The 19189-nt window shown below is 41.5% G+C and overlaps 2 protein-coding genes across 2 annotated transcripts; both read left to right on the top strand.

Annotated features, from left to right (window-relative positions):
* The first annotated feature begins 10344 nt into the window (after positions 1–10344).
* LOC113751922 lies at positions 10345–11717 on the top strand. Its single transcript, XM_027296068.1, has 3 exons — positions 10345–10637; positions 10746–10892; positions 11069–11717. The coding sequence occupies exons 1-3, from the start codon at positions 10345–10347 to the stop codon at positions 11715–11717; spliced, it is 1089 nt and encodes a 362-aa protein (XP_027151869.1).
* A 786-nt stretch (positions 11718–12503) lies between these two features.
* On the top strand, positions 12504–14824 carry LOC113751923. The gene is made up of 4 exons (XM_027296069.1): positions 12504–12563; positions 12672–12887; positions 13094–13435; positions 13565–14824. The coding sequence occupies exons 1-4, from the start codon at positions 12504–12506 to the stop codon at positions 14822–14824; spliced, it is 1878 nt and encodes a 625-aa protein (XP_027151870.1).
* The last annotated feature ends 4365 nt before the right edge of the window (positions 14825–19189 follow it).

Consider the following 19189-nt stretch of genomic DNA (forward strand, 5'->3'; position numbering starts at 1 on the left):
GAAATGCAAGACAACCAAAATGAGAAGCAAAAACAGGACAATCAGGTCGGACGGCCGAAAGGAAACTGTCGGACGTCCGGAAGGATCGAACGCACACCTCGGACGCATATCAACCAAATCGGACGTCCGAAAAATTCCAAGATAACTTGCTAGCTCTCGGCCTACGATCGGACGCTGTGCTGTCGGACGACAAAAATCTCATCGGACGTCCGAACTTCAACTTGGCTATTTTCGGACGATTGGTTCGGACGATGATTTGATCGTCGGACGTCCGAAAGCCCCAACGGCTAGCTGACCCTTCATCTGCCTTCTATCCGTTGGAAGCTTTAATGAAGCTCATTTCTGTTCCCCTTTAAAAACAAACTGTTCTGAACGAAGGAAGGACTTTTGCACACTTTGTTTACAAGATCTCAAGAGATATTTTAGCTAGAAAATAGTCTCCAAAGCAAGATTTGTTTTAAAGTGGTGTGAATTTCTGGTGAGCATTTCTTTTGTGATTGAAAGGATCTTTAGTGTAGCTTTGTTGAGGGTTTTCTGAGTGATTGTAAAATTTCTTAGCTTGACTAAGTGAGGCTTAGGGCAAGGAGGAAGTGCTCCCTCCATTGTACATCTAGTTGATCGTCTTCCATCAAAGAGAAGTTGCTCTTCCTAGTGTGTGGTCTTCAAGTTTGAGGATAGCTTGGTAGACACTTGGTTTGATTCCCCAATTTACTTTTCTGTTTAATAAAATTCTCATTGCTTGTCTATACTTGTGTTTCTGATCAATATTGCTCTTGTCTTCTAATCTACTTGGTTGATCATTACTAGAAAAGAAGGAAATTTTCATTTAGCAAAAATTGCCTAAATCTGATTAAGATTTTGAATAACCCAATTCACTCCCCCTCTTGGTTGTCTTTGGGACTTACACAACACAATAAAAAAAATAGGGAAGGAAAAATAAAAGAAAAATAAGAAGATTAGGGAAAGAAAAGTTTGGTCAAGTGGTGTCTTTGACTGGTAACAAGCAGCGTGAGTTGGTTCAAGCCTATTTCTGTGTCTCTCTTGTATTTTTAACTTATGATTGACTAATTTACTCTTAGCACTTTTAATCACATACTTTCTCTTACTTAACACCCACTCTTATCCATCAAACTTAGTGCACACACCGTTCCAATTGATCACACTATCACAATGCACCATAAAACGTAGCATGCACCAAACTATAAAAGTAAAAGTAAAAACTCTCGACTCTATCGTAAAAAAAATGGTTACAAATATTAAAGCAAGTAAATTAGTATTAAGAAAACCATGAATTAACTTATTCAAAAATAAAGAGAATTATGAGAAAATATAAACGAATTTTCATATCCTCACAGAGTGCAACCATCTTCTTTAATTTTTTGCCTATTTTTACTTCATAAGTTGCTTTCAATCCATGATGTTTGTTTACAACAACTTTTAGCTTACCCTTGCAATTAAACTCAAGAAATTCTCATATAGTGGGATTAATAGCATGAACAACAAATACAGAATGAGAGTGAATAGAATGTTTCATTTTATCAAAAATATTAAATGAACTATTTCTTCATCAAATTTCATCGTAAGTGTACCCTTACTAACATCAATCTTAGTTTAGAATACTCAAGAATGGTCCTCCTAATATAATAGGTGATGGATTTGGAGAGTTTTTATCATTCATATAAAACACGTACAAATCAACAGGAAAAAGTAATCCATCTACCTAAAATCAAACATTCTCAATTACTCCATCCAGATAAGCAAATGTATGATTAGCTAATTGAATCATAACCCAAGAGGGTCATTGCACAAACATTCTTGGGATTTATCTCAAGTTGCGAGGGTAATCTTCCATCCCTCTTAACTTCTAGGCTATTAACTTTAGTTGCCAATTGACTTATTTGATTTTCCAAATTGTATATGCTAGACTCTATCTTTTGCTGAGATTGTAAGGTGTGAGAAACCAACATTTTGACTATATTTTCCAAAGATGTACCTAATTTAGAAGAGGAAAATTGGGGCCTCGGTGGGTATTGTGGGTAGAATTCTTATTGTCTATTGAGGAAGAAATTCTGTTGCCTATTCCCTCTATAATTGAGGTTTGGATAATCCCTCTAACCCGAATTATATGTGTTGGAGTAGGGGTTATATTGCCTACGTGGTATGGGCACGTTGTCAACCATATTCACTTGTTCAGTACTCCCCTCTTGAAACATTGGACACATATCTGTGGAGTGACCTATATTCATGCAAATCCTACACACCTTGACTTGTTGCGAATTCCCTATAGTCAATTGTCTCACAAAAGATGTGAGTTCAAATAATTGTTGTTGAATAGATGAAATATCTACTTCATTCACTCTACGAATAGGAATATTATCATGAAAGCCAAATTTTTGTGAATTTTCTGCCATTCTTTCAATAAACTCCCACACCTCTCTGGGGGTCTTGTTCACTAGTGTTCCTCCACTCGTAGTGTCAATGATGTTCTGGTCAGATAGATGTAGCCCTTCATAAAAATACTAGATCAATAATCGATTGCTCATCTGATGTTGTGGACATCTGGTACACAATTTATTGAAGATTCCCCATGTTGCTGTTCGATATCACATATCTCTTTTCTCAAAATTGTGGCACGAGAGGTAAGGAAATACTTTTCTAAACATTTCTTCTTCAACTCTATCCAAGTTGTAATATTCCCTGTGGCCAAATAGTACAACCAGTCTTTTGCCGAATCCTTGAGGGAAAAGAGAAACGCCCTCATCTTTATTTGTTCTTTGATAACTCCAAGGGACTTCATACTTAAACATACTACATCGAACTCTTGCAAGTGTTTTTGGGGCTCCTCACCTAAAAGACCATGAAAAGAAGGTAAGAGGTACATTAAACTAGATTTTAACTCAGTAGAAGTATTTTCATCTAAATTTGGAAAAGTGATGCATAATGTATGTTGACTTAAGTCAGGAGCAACCAACTACTTCAGTGTCCAATTATTGGCCATGAAATTTCTAACTTTGTGATGAATTTTTACAAGAGGTCTGATTTTGGTGTGGAAAAGAAAAAGGGCCTAAAATGGGACTAAAAAGTGCGACGATTTTGTCCTAACATAATAGTTTAAAAAGGATTTTTAAGAAAAAATAGGAGTCGCCACTTGGTATTGAATTAAGGTGTACCAAGTCATCCAAAAATGTATTTTTTTTATATAAAAAATAGGTAAAACCCTTTTTAAATGACTCCAGGTCTTTGAAAACAAGAGAAAAAAAGTTCAGGAGTCACGGTTGAAGAAAGGGAAGGCAAAGATTTGATCTAAGGCACCTTTTCAATCTAACCAAGGCTAGTTGCGTGATTTAGTCGAAAATTTTCTTAATTTAACCTATAAAACTTATCACATTTGGATGTTATTATATGGATGCAAATCTAGACCTAATGAATATTGAGAGGGTCGAAATATCTCTTCAAAGTTTAATTGGTGCAAATCACATTAATTGCGATGTCAAAAAATGATTCTTAGAAGAGGTCACAAATATGCAAAAAATGAAACTCAAAGAAAAGAAGAATTATAATATATAAATATACGTGACCTAAAAAGAGGAATGCAATCAGAACGGGTACGGGGGACTAAAATTTGTGACTTTAATTTTCCTTTTTATAGAGAAAATACGAGCATGCTAAGGCTAAGAAGCCATATTTGTTCATTTCCATATTTGAAGGATGACTCCCTTATCCTAGTCAAGCAAATGAACTAAACTATGTCTAATTCCCTAAATGGAATGCAAGTCTAAATATCATGTTTTGCACACATAGGGGTAAGGGGGATAATATACAGAGGAAATATCATGGAAGATGTGAAAATATCCTAAAAATGAAAAACATGTATGAAATGCAATGATTGTCACGCAACGAATGTGAATTTAGCGAGAAAACGGCTTAAAAGGTCTAGCGTTGGACTAGCCCATTTCTACAAGTCTCCACTAGCGTTGGACTAGTGAGAAATCGAGAAGAAAGGTCACAACTAACGTTGAACTAGTGTGGTGATGTCATGCATTTAATATAACTAAATAAATCATATAAAGCATAATTAAAACAAGTAAACACATAATGCATATAGAACACATAACACATATGCATAATTTCTAGATGCAAAGGCCTAGTGAAAGTGAATAAACATGTAAGCACACAAGCAAATAAATGCAAATAAAAGCCTAACTATTACATTTGGGACCCTAACTACAATCTAATGAGAGAATTTTAAAAATAATAACCTAACTATTACATTTATCTAACTAAATACATTTTTAACAAAAATTAAAACCTATCTATTACATAGGCTAACTAAATACATGTCTTGAGCACCTATCTATTACAATTCGACATTTTAATGCCTCTCATATAATCACTAAAAATTAAATAAATGTAACTTAAAGTGAATAAAATGAGTAATTAAAAGAAAAGGCACTCAAAACATGCAATTACACATAAAAAGTACATAGGAGCACATAAGAGAATTTAAAATAATAAAAGAAGATATCTCCTTTGAAGTGGTGACTAAATGGGGTGAAATTTGTCCTATTTATACTTCAAAATCAACAAAATAATCAAGGCACCAATTTAATTGGAAAGAAATGGAAATAATCATACAATCTACCAATTAAAGCACTTAAATGAAGTATAACTAACAATTAAAGAAGAAAAGTAACTTGTATTTAAGAAATCAAAACTACTAGGGACCTAATTATAAAAAATTAAAGAAAGTTTTTGGGGTCAAATTATAATTATTATAAAATATAGCATCAAAATGAAATAAAAATAAAGTTAAGTGACCTATTTGCAATTAAATTAGTGACCTAATTGAAAGGAATCAAAGGTTTTAGGGCCAAAATATATTTACACAAAAATCCAGAGGCTAATCTGAAATTACGTTTTCTGGTTTCTAATAGGCCAGAGGCCAATGGGCCATTTTTCACTTTCTTGGCCCGAAGGCTTCTTAAGCCCAATCGAGAGTCCGAAAGAAAAAGGCAGGCCAGCCTACCTTTTGGCCCAGAAAAAACTCAACAAAAATGTTGGATCTTAACCTCCTAAGCCCAAACAGAAATTCAATCAAAATGAATTCAAATCCACTTGCCAGGCCATACCAAAATAACCCTAAACCCAAAAACTCACTTTCTTACAATAACCAACCAAAATATTAAATCAACAAAAATATTTAACCCTAATTATATTCTAAAATCCAGAATTAATCTATCCAAAAGACGACTTAAAAAAAATGATAAAGATGATTAAAACTTAAAAGGGCGAAATAAGCTAGATTTTTCCAAGTTTTGGGCCATAGTGAAATTAATTAAAAATTGGGGGGGCAAAATGAAATTGTTGAAAAAAACCATGCAAATGGTTCGAAGAGCCTTCTTCATCTTCGTAACTATCTTCTGCAACATTCTGGGTTTATCAAACATAGCAAAGATTGACACAAATGTTGCATCATAAAAGGAAAATAGTCAAGACTTGAACAAATCAAGTCAAAATATTTTCCAAGCTCTTAGCAAGATCACCATTAACAAGTTGTTCCAACTTCAGCAGATTCCGAGAGCCAGAGGAAAAAATGAAGAGATGGAAACGAAAAACAGTAAACTTGTTCACTAGTCAAATCATTCACATGTATTGCCCCATTTTTTTGAACAGAAAGCAAAGATTAAACTTATTAAACGCAGCCCTGATCAACCTAGGAAAAACGCAGGTTGCATAGCCTAGATACTAAACCCAGCAAATAAGCAAGAACCCAACGCTCCAGTTTAGAAGATTTGATTTCATATAGGAGTTGAAATGAAAAAGAGAAGGGTTCAGGGTTACCTCTTTTGCTGCCTTTGGAACCGAATCCTCAGTAAGAATCCGCAAGAGGATGATTGAAATCCACCAAAATTTGAGGGAGACGAGTTGCAGGTTTTTCAAGGGTTGATGAAGAGCAGATTCAAGCCCAAATTTCACGCATCTGGAGACATTTTTTCTTGAAGTTTTGTGAACAAAAGTTGTACTTCTACAAACTTAGATAGTGCAGATTCAGATAAAAAAGCAGATATCACTGAGATTGAGGTCGGATTTTGCTCCAGAAAGAAGCCAGATGTTTAACCCTGGCTCAATATTTTTCACGAAAGTTTTTTTCTGCGCTTTTTCTTTCTTTTCCTCTCAGATTTCTCTCTTTTTTGCTGTTTTTTCTTTCTTCAGCCGCCACCTCTCTCTTATTCTCTCTCTTGTTGCGTTTTGTGGCCTTTTTATAGGCACCAAATACCCCAAAACCCTCACCTCAAAGGTGAGGATGAAGGTTGGTTTTTTTCCCAAAATTTTGAGCCATTTGATGGCATTTCTTCTAGAAAAATCTTGACAGAGATAAAAGGGGTGAGTGGCAAAGGGTTGCAGAAAAGGAAAAAAACAAAAATGAGTGGATTTGGAGGCCAAAAATGGCCTCTGCAATTTTGTTCTTGATCCTCTATGGCTTTTGGTACGAAACCACTAGCCCGCGTGATTGGATTTTTTTTTTTTTTTTACAAAAATCTGTAATTTTTATTTCTTTTCTTTTCTTGTTTTTTCTAATTTTCCTTTCTGCCTAATTTTTCTAAAATGAATTGGAAAAAGATGATTTTGTAAAGAAAATGAACAAAATAAACTAAAGTTAGATTTACAACAAAAACAACTAAATAGCAATAAAAATGAAGAAAATAAAGTAAAATAATCTAAACTATCTAAAATAAAAATAAAATGGTAAATTTGTTTTTTGGTAAAATTTTGGTTGGTAAAATTTTGTTGTCTACAAACTACCTATTTAAGAAGAAAATATTATATACAATACAGAAAAACATGTTGAAATTAATGGTACGTGAAATTAATTACTTGACAATAGCGTCGATCATGTCATTACAATGCATACATATTGTTTTTACAAAATGACCCTCACATGGTTGTTCACAATTTTTGCATAGCTCATAGAACATGTTTTCTATGTTAATGCTCTAAATGTAAGCAAGTATTCAAAAATATTTAATGAAGTAAGAATGAAAGATGATATAGGTTATGATTATGAATTGAAAAGTTTGTTCGACAATTAATTAAAGCGGTGTAATTTTACCATAGGCATGATTTTGAATTTAAGTGCCGTTGAAGTGTTTATAGGTGGGATTCGTCCATGTTGAGATTATGGTAGGTAGTGTTTTTTTTCTTAGTGTATTTGGTTTGAAGTGTTTGCCCACGTGATTTGCAAGGGACGTGATAGGGGTGATTATTATATATTAATTAAGGGATAAAGATTACTATATTAAAAAAATATAAAATTGTAATAAAATTAAATTGTGTTTATGATTTGTAAATGTGATTTGTAGGGTGGTTATTATCCATTAGTTAAAGGATAAATATTACTAAATTTAAAAAATCTAAAATTGTAGTAAAAAAGATTTGGATTTCAGACGCTTTTGGAAGCCCTTCTTCAAAAACCTGTCCTCTAATACATTTAGATATAGATTCCCACTACCATAATATATTCTTCCAACATTTTGCTTAATTGCACACCAACCCCTCAACTTCTTTAGTCTTAATAATGAATTCAAAAACTTTATTGTTATTCTCTTAAAATCTCCAAAATGAAGAGTTGCGTATTACACAATTGCCAAATTAAGCCCTGGGGTTGTAGTAGATGACTGCTTTTCCTTGTGTTATCTGGTCTCTTTCTTTAGCCTATGCGCGGTCTTCTCAACCTTAGGATCAAAGATTAATTTACCTGTACAAGAAGAACAAGGCATAAACTAGAAAAATACTAGAGAATAAAATAAAATACACTAAAAAAGAAACAAATAAACTAATGTCAATCCCTGGCAATGATGCCAAAAATTGATAGGTGTCGAATCTATACAATAATAAAAATCCTACTTAAGAAAATATAAATTTTGTATATAGTAGTGAGTAGGGTCATCTTCACAAATATTGGAGAGAAATTTGCTTCTTTTTAGAGTGAGAAATATGGGGGGATTTTTCGTAAATTCAAAAATAACTAATTAACTAATTAAAAAAATTCGTGGAAATAAGTAGGAATTAAATCAATCATAAACACGACTCTAACAAAAAATGCAACTTTTCAGATACGGTTCACACAACTGATCATTGATGCAAGAATATTTCAATCACTCATTAATAGATTGGTTATAGCCATCAACAAGATTTGACAACCAACTTTTTCTTACTTTTCGATAGTCAAAATGCGATCATTAATTATTTTCTTAACCAAGAAATAACCCTAGGTACAACTGTAGGATCTAATTTCTTGATTGCATTAAAAATTAAAAAAATCTAACTCTAACTAACAAACATCAACTAACATGATATGAGGCCAGGTTTGTTTAAATTAGATCATACATTTTCTTAACATCAAATCAATCACGCTAGTTACCACCAGCATTAACCAATTAAATAATTACGAATTTAACTGGTTAATATGATAGTATATTATTAGGTTAATTCAAATATCGGACCCTTGATATTCAAATAACAAAACAATCATAAGAAATTAAATCATAAAACATATGAATACCTATGAACTAAAAAAAAATTAAAAATCAATTCTATCTCACAGAGGTTTGGAAACCACGTCTTCAAGTTGACCTTTGGTTAGAAGAGGAAATTAGTTGTTCACATTGAGGAAAAAATCCCATGCAAAAGATGGAGAATTGTAAAAGCCTTTTTTCCTCCAAAGAAGAAGATACGATGTATATGTTTTTCGCTTGAAAGACAAAAAAGTCCCGAGCCAGCCGTTCTCTTGTTTTCTTCCTAACTACTTTCCTAATTTTTAGCTATCAAGATAAGGGATAATCCCTATTGGAAAAGGAAATCCTAAAAAAATAACATAAACAAATAGTTTTTAATATGAATTGGAAACTAATGTCTTGGAAGAAAAATCACGTTCACACTTCAGCTCAAGAATCCCAACTACTATAGGAAACTTGTCTGCATCAGAATCCCAAGTTTTCTGAACTTGACGCTAAACTGGGCATATGTCTTTTGGAAAAATCGCCATTTAAGTTCTTTTTGTTCCACATTTCTACAATTAACACAATTTATCAAATATGAGTAGAATCTATCAATTAATACAATATTTGGTCAAAAATCAAGGGAAAAATATTCACAAATTTACTAACAAATGCACCCAATCACTCATCCTTGCTCTTTTAGTTCTTGAAAACCATCCGACATTTTTTTTGTTTTGTTTATTGTTTTTCTTGTTTGTGTTCTCTTGAAATGTTGATATACAAGTACTTCACTTACTTGGACAGGAAATGTCTAGCACGGCCCCGTGTTACTTTTTTTGTACATAATTTTGGTATGATTTAGGAAGTCTTTCTTGCACAATATACTACATAACTGAGTTCTTTTTTTTCTCTCTCTCTATTCCTGATTTGGTTTGGCGGCTGAGGACGGTCATTTCGGCTTCTCCTCAATAAGGATCACTTTGGCTCCACATCAACCTAAGACTGCCTTAGGGATCAGAACCCCCGGCGTGTGGGACTTCGTGGGGTTCACTTCGGCACAGCTCCCACCAACAGCCGTGGTGGAGGACGTGTCCCTCAACCTGTAAACACTTCTGACAGGTGATGGGATAGCCAGGTTTGGGTACAGTCTGACACCTGCAGGAGGTCAGACTGCTAATGGGACTTGCTGCCGCCGCCAATCTATCAATCACAGCTGACACCCTCAGGTTGTCATTTCCAAGGAGGCTGGATCCTATCATACCTCCCTCCCATCATATAAATACCCTTAAGTCCTAAAGCAAGGGTAAGCTCTCACTATTTATCTGATTGAATTTATTTCCAATTGGGACGTACTAACTAGAGCATCGGAGAAGAACCAGGGGAGCTAGTCCCGCCGTTCTTGTTTGAGCAGGTGATTGCCCGAGAAAGTGTCCACACTACCGAGGTTCACTCCAGCAGCCTTAAGAAGGTCTGGTCTGTCAAAAATCACCTCTTCAATTGGCGCCGTCTGTGAGAACGAAGACATCTCAGAATGAAGCCCACGCGTTCTAGAAGTAGGAAGGTTCTCACCATTGGGGCTCAGCCGAACGCTGCAGTCCAAGAAGAAGATATGGCTGAGGGGCAGGGGCCCCCAGAGCCCTAGCCAGCAAACGAAGAAGCCATGACCAAGATGGCCGAGTTTGTGGCAGAAAACCCTAACGTCTTTGAGGAATTAGGAAGGTACTTTAAGAGGTAAGACAAACAAATAATTGAGTCCTCCAAGAAGAAATCAGACGAATCTCCCGAGCCTCTATCTGATGAAGAATCTGATGGAAGACACTTGGCCAGAAGCATTTCGAAGCGAGCCATGTTTAAGGCTACTTCCAAAATCGCTTCTTTATCCAAGGCTTTTTCGCGAGGTTTGTTAGGAAGGAGAGCTGACGAAGAACCCCAGCTCCTGGGGAGGTTCGAAGTGGATTACATGAGAGCTCCGCCTTTCACAGACGAGATCAACGAGGAGAGGTTTCCTTCAAATTTCAAACTCCCCACGATAGCATCTTACGACAGCCGAGGTGATCCGAAAGACCATTTTCACGCGTTCATCTCAGCATTTCGATTATATTGCATCCCCGACCCTGTTATTTGTCAGGCTTTCCCAGTGTTTTTACAAGGGACGGCTCGAAAATGATTTTAGGGCCTAGAGCCTAGGAGCATATCCACCTTGGGGGAACTGGTGGAAAAATTCCTCCATCGTTTTGTATCCTCCAGACCTACGACCAAGACCTCGGCGCATCTGTTGAATATACAGCAGAACTCGGGCGAGTCACTTAGGTCTTATGTGCAGAGATTTCAGGATGAGAGCGTGCAGATACCCGACCCCAACGAGCAGGTGACGATAGCTGTCTTTACTAACAGGTTTGTGGTCGGAACGTTTCACACCACGATACACAAGAAATATCCTCGCACTCTGGTTGAAGGTCGAAAAGGGCATACAAACCGAAGACCTCAATCGTATGAAGAAAGAGGCCCAAGTAATCCAGCCGAGATCTGACCCAGGCGGAGGGAGTCAAATGGAAGTGAGGTCGGAACAGCAGAGGTCTCCAGAGCCCCGGCCGAGACCGCCGGAGCGTCTTCAATAGAATAGCCAAGGGAAAGCCGCCGGTCTTGGAAGCCAAGTTAACTCCCTTGAACACCAGCCGATCTCCTGTGCTGTCTGTGATGGACCAAAACGGACTTGGGCGAGCCCCTCCAAAGATGAACGGCAAAAAGGAGAGAAGAAATCCTGACCTGTACTGCCTATACCACCGAGATGTTGGGCATGAGACAGAGGACTGCAATGACCTCAAGAACGAGATAGAGCGTCTCATTAAGCAGGGTTACCTCAAGCAATTCATCCGACGAGATGCGAGTGGTCCCAAGGATGCCAAGAGGCCTCCCAGAGATGGGTCCCCCGGTCATGGGTTAGGCTATGGGCCCAACATCGCTGGAGTTATTAACACCATAGCCTGTGGCCCGACGGGAGGGGACAACCAAAACTCCCGAAAGAGGACCTACCAACAGGCTAACCCGAACTTAACTGAGTCGAGTTCTCGGCTGTCCGAGGTGATCACATATTGCCCAAGTGATCCTGTCCCGGCCACATCCAGCAGTCATGAGGCCTTGGTGATCGAGGTACTGGCCAACAATTACGTCGTCAAGAAAGTGTACGTTGATCCAGGAAGCTCAGTAGACGTCATGTAATATTGGACGTTCGAAAATCTGAAACTTATAAGAGAGCAGCTCAGCCCAGCCAGGACACCTCTTGTGGGCTTTGGGGGACACGTTGTCTACCCTAAAGGGATGGTCACGTTAACGGTGACCGTCAGCCATCACTCTCGGTGCCGAACCATCCCAGTTAAGTTCGTGGTGGTCAGGGCCGATTTCCCCTACAACCTGCTGATAGGTCGGCTCACCTTGAACGCTTTGCGAGCTGTGTACTCAACGTACCACTTAAGTTTCAAATTTTCAACTCCCGCGGGAATCGCTGAGATGAGCAGCGATGTCTGTGCAGCACGGGAATGTTACCTCGCTACCTTGCAGGTTGCGTCTTCATCGACGTCCGAGCCGACGACTGAGGGTAGGAGGTCTAGTATTCTATCGATAGACTGCATCGGTCCTCACCAATCCGTGAAGCCTCAAAGGCTGGAGACTGGAGACGAGGTTGAAGATGTTATGTTGACCCTTGCCAGCCCCGATCAGACCGTCCGCATCGGCACCGACTTGCCGGAACCGTTCAAGGGCGGGTTGATTGAGCTCCTCAGAGAGTATCACGATGTCTTCGCCTGGTCCGCTGAGCAAGTAGTCGGGGTGCCTAGTCAGCTTATGCTGCACGAGTTGAAGGTGGATCCGAGAGCCCGGCCGGTCAGGCAGAAGAGGAGACACTTCGGCCCGGCGTGCAGCAAAGCTATAACGGAGGAAGTGGACAAGCTCAAGCCGACACGGATGGTCAAAGAAGTCCAATACCTCACCTGACTATCCAATCCAGTGATGGTAAAAAAGGATTTAGGTAAGTGGAGGATGTGTGTAGACTTCACCGATCTGAATAAGGTTTGTTCGAAAGATTGTTACCCGTTGCCGAGGATTGACATGCTAGTCGACTCGGCAATGGGATACTAGGTTCTCTGCTTCTCAGATGCTTTTAAAGGCTATCATCAGATAGGAATGAGCGAAGAGGACCAAGAAAAAATGACTTTCTTCACGGATCAGGGGGTCTACTGTTATACGACTATACCTTTCGGGCTTAAAAACGGTGGAGCCACCTACCAGTGGCTGATCAACCGAGTCTTTAAAGCTCAGATAGGTCGCAATGTCGAAGCATATGTCGACGACATCTTACTAAAAAGCAAGGAGACTTCGGCATTTTTGTCTGACGTGATACTCGGATGATATTAAATCCCAAGAAGTGTGTGTTCGGTGTCACTTCAAAAAAATTTTTGGGATACTTAGTATCACGACGAGGTATACAGGCGAACCCTGACAAGGTGAAGGCCATTCAAGAAATGTCTTTACCGCGGACCCCTCGCGAAGTGCAAAGTTTGACCGGATGCTTGGCTGCCCTGAATCGATTCCTGTCGTAGTCAGCGGCCAAGGCATTGCCCCTTTTCAAGGTACTCAAGAAAGCTGACAAGTTCACCTGGACTATGGAATGCCAGCAGGCTTTCGAAGAGTTGAAAGAATATCTTCATCACCTTCCCACACTTACGTCATCTCGACCTGAGGAGACCTTATACCTTTACCTTTTGGCCGCGGACGAGGCTGTCAGCGCCGTGCTAATGCGGGACGATGGGGTTCAAGTACCCATTTATTACATCAGTCGAGTTCTCTGTGGCCCTGAGACCCGGTACACCCGAGCAGAAAAGCTCGTGTTGGGGTTAGTCCACGTGGCCCGCAGACTAAAGCCTTACTTCCTAGCCCACCCTGTAACCCTGCGAACTGATCAACTAGTTAGGCAGATTCTATTGTGTCCCGAGGCGTCCGGACGGCTCACTAAGTGAGCTATTGAACTGGGGGAGTATGACATAACCTATGAGTCCCGAACTGCCATCAAGGCCCAAGATTTGACAGACTTCTTGGCCGAGCTCACCTTTCTTGGGAGCCGAGACCCCCCTTTGACCGAAGCTGGACCCCAACGATGGACCTTATATGTGGATGGATCTTCCAATAGCGGGGGTAGCGGAGCTGGTTTGCTCCTCGAAGACCCTCATGGAAAGACATGCTCCTACGTACTCCGATTCGATTTCGCCGCGTCAAACAATGAAGCTGAGTACAAGTCCCTCATCGCGGGCTTGCAATTGGCCCGGAGGCTTGGTGCCTACCAAATCTCAGTTTATAGTGACTCCCAACTCGTAGTATACCAGGTGCAGGGAGAGTACGAGGCTAGAGCGGAAAACATGCAGCAGTACCTCTTTAAAGTTCACCAGTTAGTAGCGTACTTCGAGTCATTTGACATCCAAAGGATACTCCGGTCAAAGAATAGGCGAGCTGATGCCTTGTCAAAATTCGCCTCCACTGCATTTGCCACGCTCAATAAAACGGTTCACGTGGAGGTTCTATTTGAGTTGGGGTACCTCGAGGAGAAGGTTTACCCAGTGACTGTAGAAGATACTTGGATGAGTCTCCTTATCAACTTTTTTGGACAAGGAGTTCTCCCAGATGACAAGGCCGAAGCGAGGAAAATTCAGGGCAAAGCGGCTAGATACGCGCTTCAAGGTGGTAACCTGTATAAACGTTCTTACCTTGGCCCGTGGCTGTGCTGCGTCACAGCCGAGGAGGGTGGAAACATCCTCCGAGATATACATGAAGGACTGTGCGAGGTACACGTCGGACATCGGATGTTGGTTAAGAAGGCCCTATTACTTAGCTATTTTTGGCCAACCATTCGACAAGATGCCCAGATATTGGTCCTGAGTTGCCCCTCCTGCCAGCACCATACGCCCGAACACCACCAGCCGACCAACTTCATGGTCCCCATCACATCTCCGTGGCCGTTCGAGCAATGGGGGACAGATATCATTGGCCCTTTCCCGAGGGCCACAGGTGGCTATGCCTATATCATGGTAGCGATAGACTATTTTACGAAGTGGGTTGAAACCGAAGCTTTAAAAAGCATCACTGACCAAGCTATCCAGAAGTTCTTCTGGAAGCACATAGTTTGCCGCTTCGGGTTATCTCAGATCATCATCTTTGATAATGGGAAGCAATTTGTAGACAACCCCTTCAAAGCGTGGTGCGGGGAACTTGGAATCAAACAGCATTTCACTTCGGTTGAACATCCTCAAACCAACGGACAGGCAGAGAATTTCAACTGAACACTTTTACACGGCTTCAAGACAAGGTTAGACCAACTCGGAACCTCCTAGCTAGACGAGCTCCCTAGTGTGCTTTATTGGACCACACCTAGGACGGCCACACAAGGTACCCCGTTCTCGCTAACTTATGGATCCGAAGCAGTGGCCCCTGCCGCATTCCTTATCTCGAGCCCTAGAATAACGGCCTTCGCCGCCGAGGCTAATAAAGAAGAACGAAGGACTGACCTCGACCTTTCTGAGGAAACGCGAGATGCTGCGGCAGCCCGGATGACCCTGTACAAGAAAATCCTAGCTAGCTATATAATTCCCGTGTGAAAAATCTTCGATTTAACCCGGAGGACCTCGTTCTCCGAAGGAACTCGGTCAGCCGAGCTGAGTCCCAGGGCAAATTATCTCCGAATTGGGAGGGACCGTACCGCGTGGTTGAAGCTAGCCAAAATGGATATTGTAAGTTGGCCTACCGAGGTGGTTCCTTAGTACCTAGGACCTGGCATGCCCAAAATCTCAAATTTTACTTTCCATGATACTTGCATTTTATTTGAAGTTACTTATGCCAATTCTGCGTACTTAGTTATTTTCTTGGCACTATCACATGGTGTTGTTAAAGAAAATAGGGGGACAAACAAGTAGTAAACGAATAAAGAAGCAAGATACTAGAAGGTGAAAGTAATAGAAAATGGGAATTCATATTAATATTAACGAAGGACAGGTACAAAAATTGCAAGTACAAAAGGCCGAGACTTAGAGCCCTGCTAAGAGTTTCTCGTCTCAGCAGATCCCTGGCCCGTAGCATTCCCGGTTCCCTCCATGGCTGCTCCACCATCTTCTTCGCCGCTCTTGGGTCTGGGCTCAAATTCTACCATCTCGCGGTTGAACTCTTCCCAGCTTGAATCCCTTCGGCCATGCGATCGCAGAGCTCCTAGGCGTCCTCGTTGTAACTCGCCTTATCCTTAAACAAGTCCACTTGTTCTGTAGTGAGGAAGGGAGTGACCTCTTTGATAGCTGCAGTGTAGCCGAACATATAGTTGGGCAGGGTGAGTTGACCGAGGTCATGAGTGAAAGTCTCGGAGGAACGGAAGGCTTTCACTGCCGAGCTTCCCACCTTGTCGATTGCAGCCTGAGATGACTGCTCCTCCTGAAGTCGCCTCTTCTTCTCCTCTTCCAAAGCAGACTTTAGAGAGTTGATGGTGGCCTCGGACTGTTCCATCTCAGCCAAGCGTTCCTTACGGAGCTGTGTCTTCTCTTCCTCAGCCAGCTTCCTCTCCTCCTCGGCCAACTTTAGTTTCAGCTCCAGGGCATAGACCCTATCCTGGAGCTCGGCAGGGGCCTGATTCTCGAGCATATTAGTATAGCGCTGCATCAATTCCGACAGGAAGGCCAAGATCGAAGCCCACGCTACCGAGGTGCTTTGCATCAGCTCGGACGGGGTCAACTTTTTGGTATAAGAATGATCCCTTAGCAAGCTGGAGTGGACTAGCAGGTGGTGGGCCACGCTAGGATCCAGGCATCATTCATTGACGCTAACGTCCCACTCCGGGCACCAATGCCAACCGGGATGCCTCTTGTCGTCTCCGGTCTCCTGAGACTGGATGAAATGCCGGTTCCAGAGGGATGACCTCATAACTGGCGCTTCGGGAGCAGGCACTTGAACCTGTTTACCACGACCTGTCGGGGGACAAGCCGCAATGGTTACACCCTAGGCAGACACCCCTTTTGGAATCGTAGACCCTTGGGAGCCCTTTGGAACGACTATGGGGAAAGGATGAGATGAAGTGGCTGTCTTCTTCTTCTGGGCTGCCGAAGTTTCCCCAGGAGCTTTCTTCTTATGTTGCTTCTTCGCGACTTCGGCAGTGCCCACGGTGATCAGGTCGAATACTCTCACCACTGCATAAGATGAAAATATTACTACTTAGAATCGAAGTAAGAAGAAATACAAAGATATGAGATGAGAAGTACAATATTTTTGAAGTCTAGCAGAGAAGTGGAGTGGATAATCCGGGCTGATCAGAGCTCGGCTGATCCCGCCTTCAACCAGGACCATTTCGGGGTAGGCCCAGTAGTCTATCTTAAGGCCCGACCTGAGGAGCTTTCGAAAATTCTCCTCTTCGTGACGACCTGGAGAAGGATCTTTGGCCGAAGCGGGCGGCTTCCACCAAAATCTCCTCGGGAAGTCGTTGGCGGGAACGAAGATGAAGTTGTGCTTCCATTCTTTTATTGAAGAAGAAGCGTCCACCACTAGTTTCGGCACGTGCTTGTTTCGGTTGTCGAAGTAAAACCAACCCTTCTTATCGCTATTCTTGATCGTGTAACAGCGGCGGAAGAGAGTCACTGTAGGGGCTATTCCCTGATCTCGACAGAGTAGTTCAAACCCAATGAGGATCCGAATCGCATTTGGAGTTAACTGGGTGACCCGAACACCCCAGTATCTTAGACTATCCGAAAAAACCTCGTCGTGGGCATCCTTAGCCCGGCTTCCAGTTGATCAAATAGACAACTACCCTCTCTCTTGGGGGCCACTCAGCTGTTTGGTGCCCTTGAGGTGGATAAATGCTGTAACGAGGGCGGAAGGGATATCGACGGATCACCTCGTTAGCCTCTTGGAGAGCGACCACGCTGTGGTATTGAGAAAGTTGGCCGAAGTCTACCGTTGACAGGTCCGGAGGTGTGGCCGGCTCCAGCACCCCCTCGTCCCTAGGCACCTCGACCCCGAAGGCGTCGTCATACACCACCTCGGAGTCCGCTTCACTCAGATCCGGGGATGGCACATCCCCGCCGATTTCCTCGGCTGCCTCCTCCGGGCTGGAAGACGAACTATCCTCTTCTTTGGCCGGGTCAGGCCTTTCTGTTGCGGTAAAGTCCGGCCTCACTATCTCTTTATGCATCCTGGCTACCCGGCCATATTGATAAGGAATAAGGGAAAGGACGAAGTGAACTTACTGGTTAAGAAATGAAGGAATTGGTAAAGACTATCGATCCGGAGAATTCACGCTCACTTCAAATATCTACTCTGATGCTGTTTTATAGTATGCTGGAAATGCTTGCAGTAAAATGTAAATGTTGACGGGAACCCCTATTTATACTAGAGAGAGAGGGAGGCGAAAAGATGGGGCGTTTAGGTTCCCTAGATTGACAAACTCCCTCATCATTTATGACTGTCAATCTCTCGATCTTTTGTCACGCGTCCTTTCGTGTCCTGTCATTTAAAGCTGACATGCGCTCCTCCATCACTCGTATTCCCTACTGGATGCGACATCATTATAACACAGTGGCCCCTTACCGTGTCCACGTCGAAGCCCCGGGAAACACCGTTTGCCCAGCTCCTCCCAAGGCTTGGGAGGTTTATTGAGAACGGTCATTTCAGCTTCTCCTTAATAAGGATCATTTCGGCTCCACATCAACCTAAGACCGCCTTAAGGATCAGAACCCCTGGCATGTGGGACTTCATGGGGTTCACTTCGGTACAGCTCCCACCAACAGCCGTGGTGGAGGATGTGTCCCCCAACCTATAAACAATTCTGACAGGTGATGGGACAGCCAGGTTTGGGTATAGTCTGATACTTGCAGGAGGTCAGACTGCTGATAGGACCTGCTGCCGCCGCCAATCTGTCAATCACAACTGACACCCTCAGGTTGTCATTTCCAAGGAGGCTGGATCCTATCATACCTCCCTCCCATCATATAAATACCCTTAAGTCCTAAAGCAGGGGTAAGCTCTCACTATTTATCTGATTGAATTTATTTCCAATTGGGACGTACTAACTAGAGCGTCGGAGGAGAACCAGGGGAGCTAGTCCCGCCGTTCTTGTTTGAGCAGGTGATTGCCCGAGAAAGTTTCCACACTACCGAGGTTCACTCCAGCAGCCTTAACAAGGTCAGGTCTGTCAAAAATCACCTCTTCAGCGGCCTACAGTTGCCTTTAACAAAAAGAAGATATTATTAATCTCCATCTGATGTGGATGTAGTAAGGCTTTTAGTTTATTTTGTTAAAAGACATGCTTGGATTGGATGGTTTTATACTTTATCCAACCGATATATTAGCAAATAAAGAGTACTAAAGTACATTGATACTCTACATGTTAACTGTTATACAAGCAATTTGACCTAATGTGAATAACCATCAGCCAACATGATATGCATTGCTCATCTCTGTAGAACTAAGGGACGCTCATTATGTTACTGGTTCATGTCAAAAGTACACGAATACCCAACTTGTGTAAGCGATTGGTTTAGTATGTGGAACCAGCGACAAACATCATATGCCTTGCTTGTACCAGCTGAACTACAAGCATACAAGATAATGTTAAGAATGCACAATTAATTACTTCTAGTTAATGAATTTGGTTTAATATCTAGAACCACCAACTG

The sequence above is a fragment of the Coffea eugenioides genome, chromosome 11, assembly GCF_003713205.1.
Source record: "Coffea eugenioides isolate CCC68of chromosome 11, Ceug_1.0, whole genome shotgun sequence".
Classification (NCBI taxonomy): domain Eukaryota; kingdom Viridiplantae; phylum Streptophyta; class Magnoliopsida; order Gentianales; family Rubiaceae; genus Coffea; species Coffea eugenioides.

Excerpts from the sequence above, each read along its gene's own strand:
- LOC113751922 (XM_027296068.1), top strand. The coding sequence starts at position 10,345 with ATGTTTAAGGCTACTTCCAAAATCGCTTCTTTATCCAAGGCTTTTTCG. Across the intron at positions 10,638-10,745 it reads ATTTGTCAGGCTTTCCCAGT|ACCTACGACCAAGACCTCGG; the intron begins GTTTTTACAAGG and ends TGTATCCTCCAG. Across the intron at positions 10,893-11,068 it reads ATAGCTGTCTTTACTAACAG|CAGAGGTCTCCAGAGCCCCG; the intron begins GTTTGTGGTCGG and ends AGGTCGGAACAG.
- LOC113751923 (XM_027296069.1), top strand. The coding sequence starts at position 12,504 with ATGGTAAAAAAGGATTTAGGTAAGTGGAGGATGTGTGTAGACTTCACC. Across the intron at positions 12,564-12,671 it reads ACTTCACCGATCTGAATAAG|ATAGGAATGAGCGAAGAGGA; the intron begins GTTTGTTCGAAA and ends GGCTATCATCAG. Across the intron at positions 12,888-13,093 it reads CTTCGGCATTTTTGTCTGAC|TCAGCGGCCAAGGCATTGCC; the intron begins GTGATACTCGGA and ends TTCCTGTCGTAG.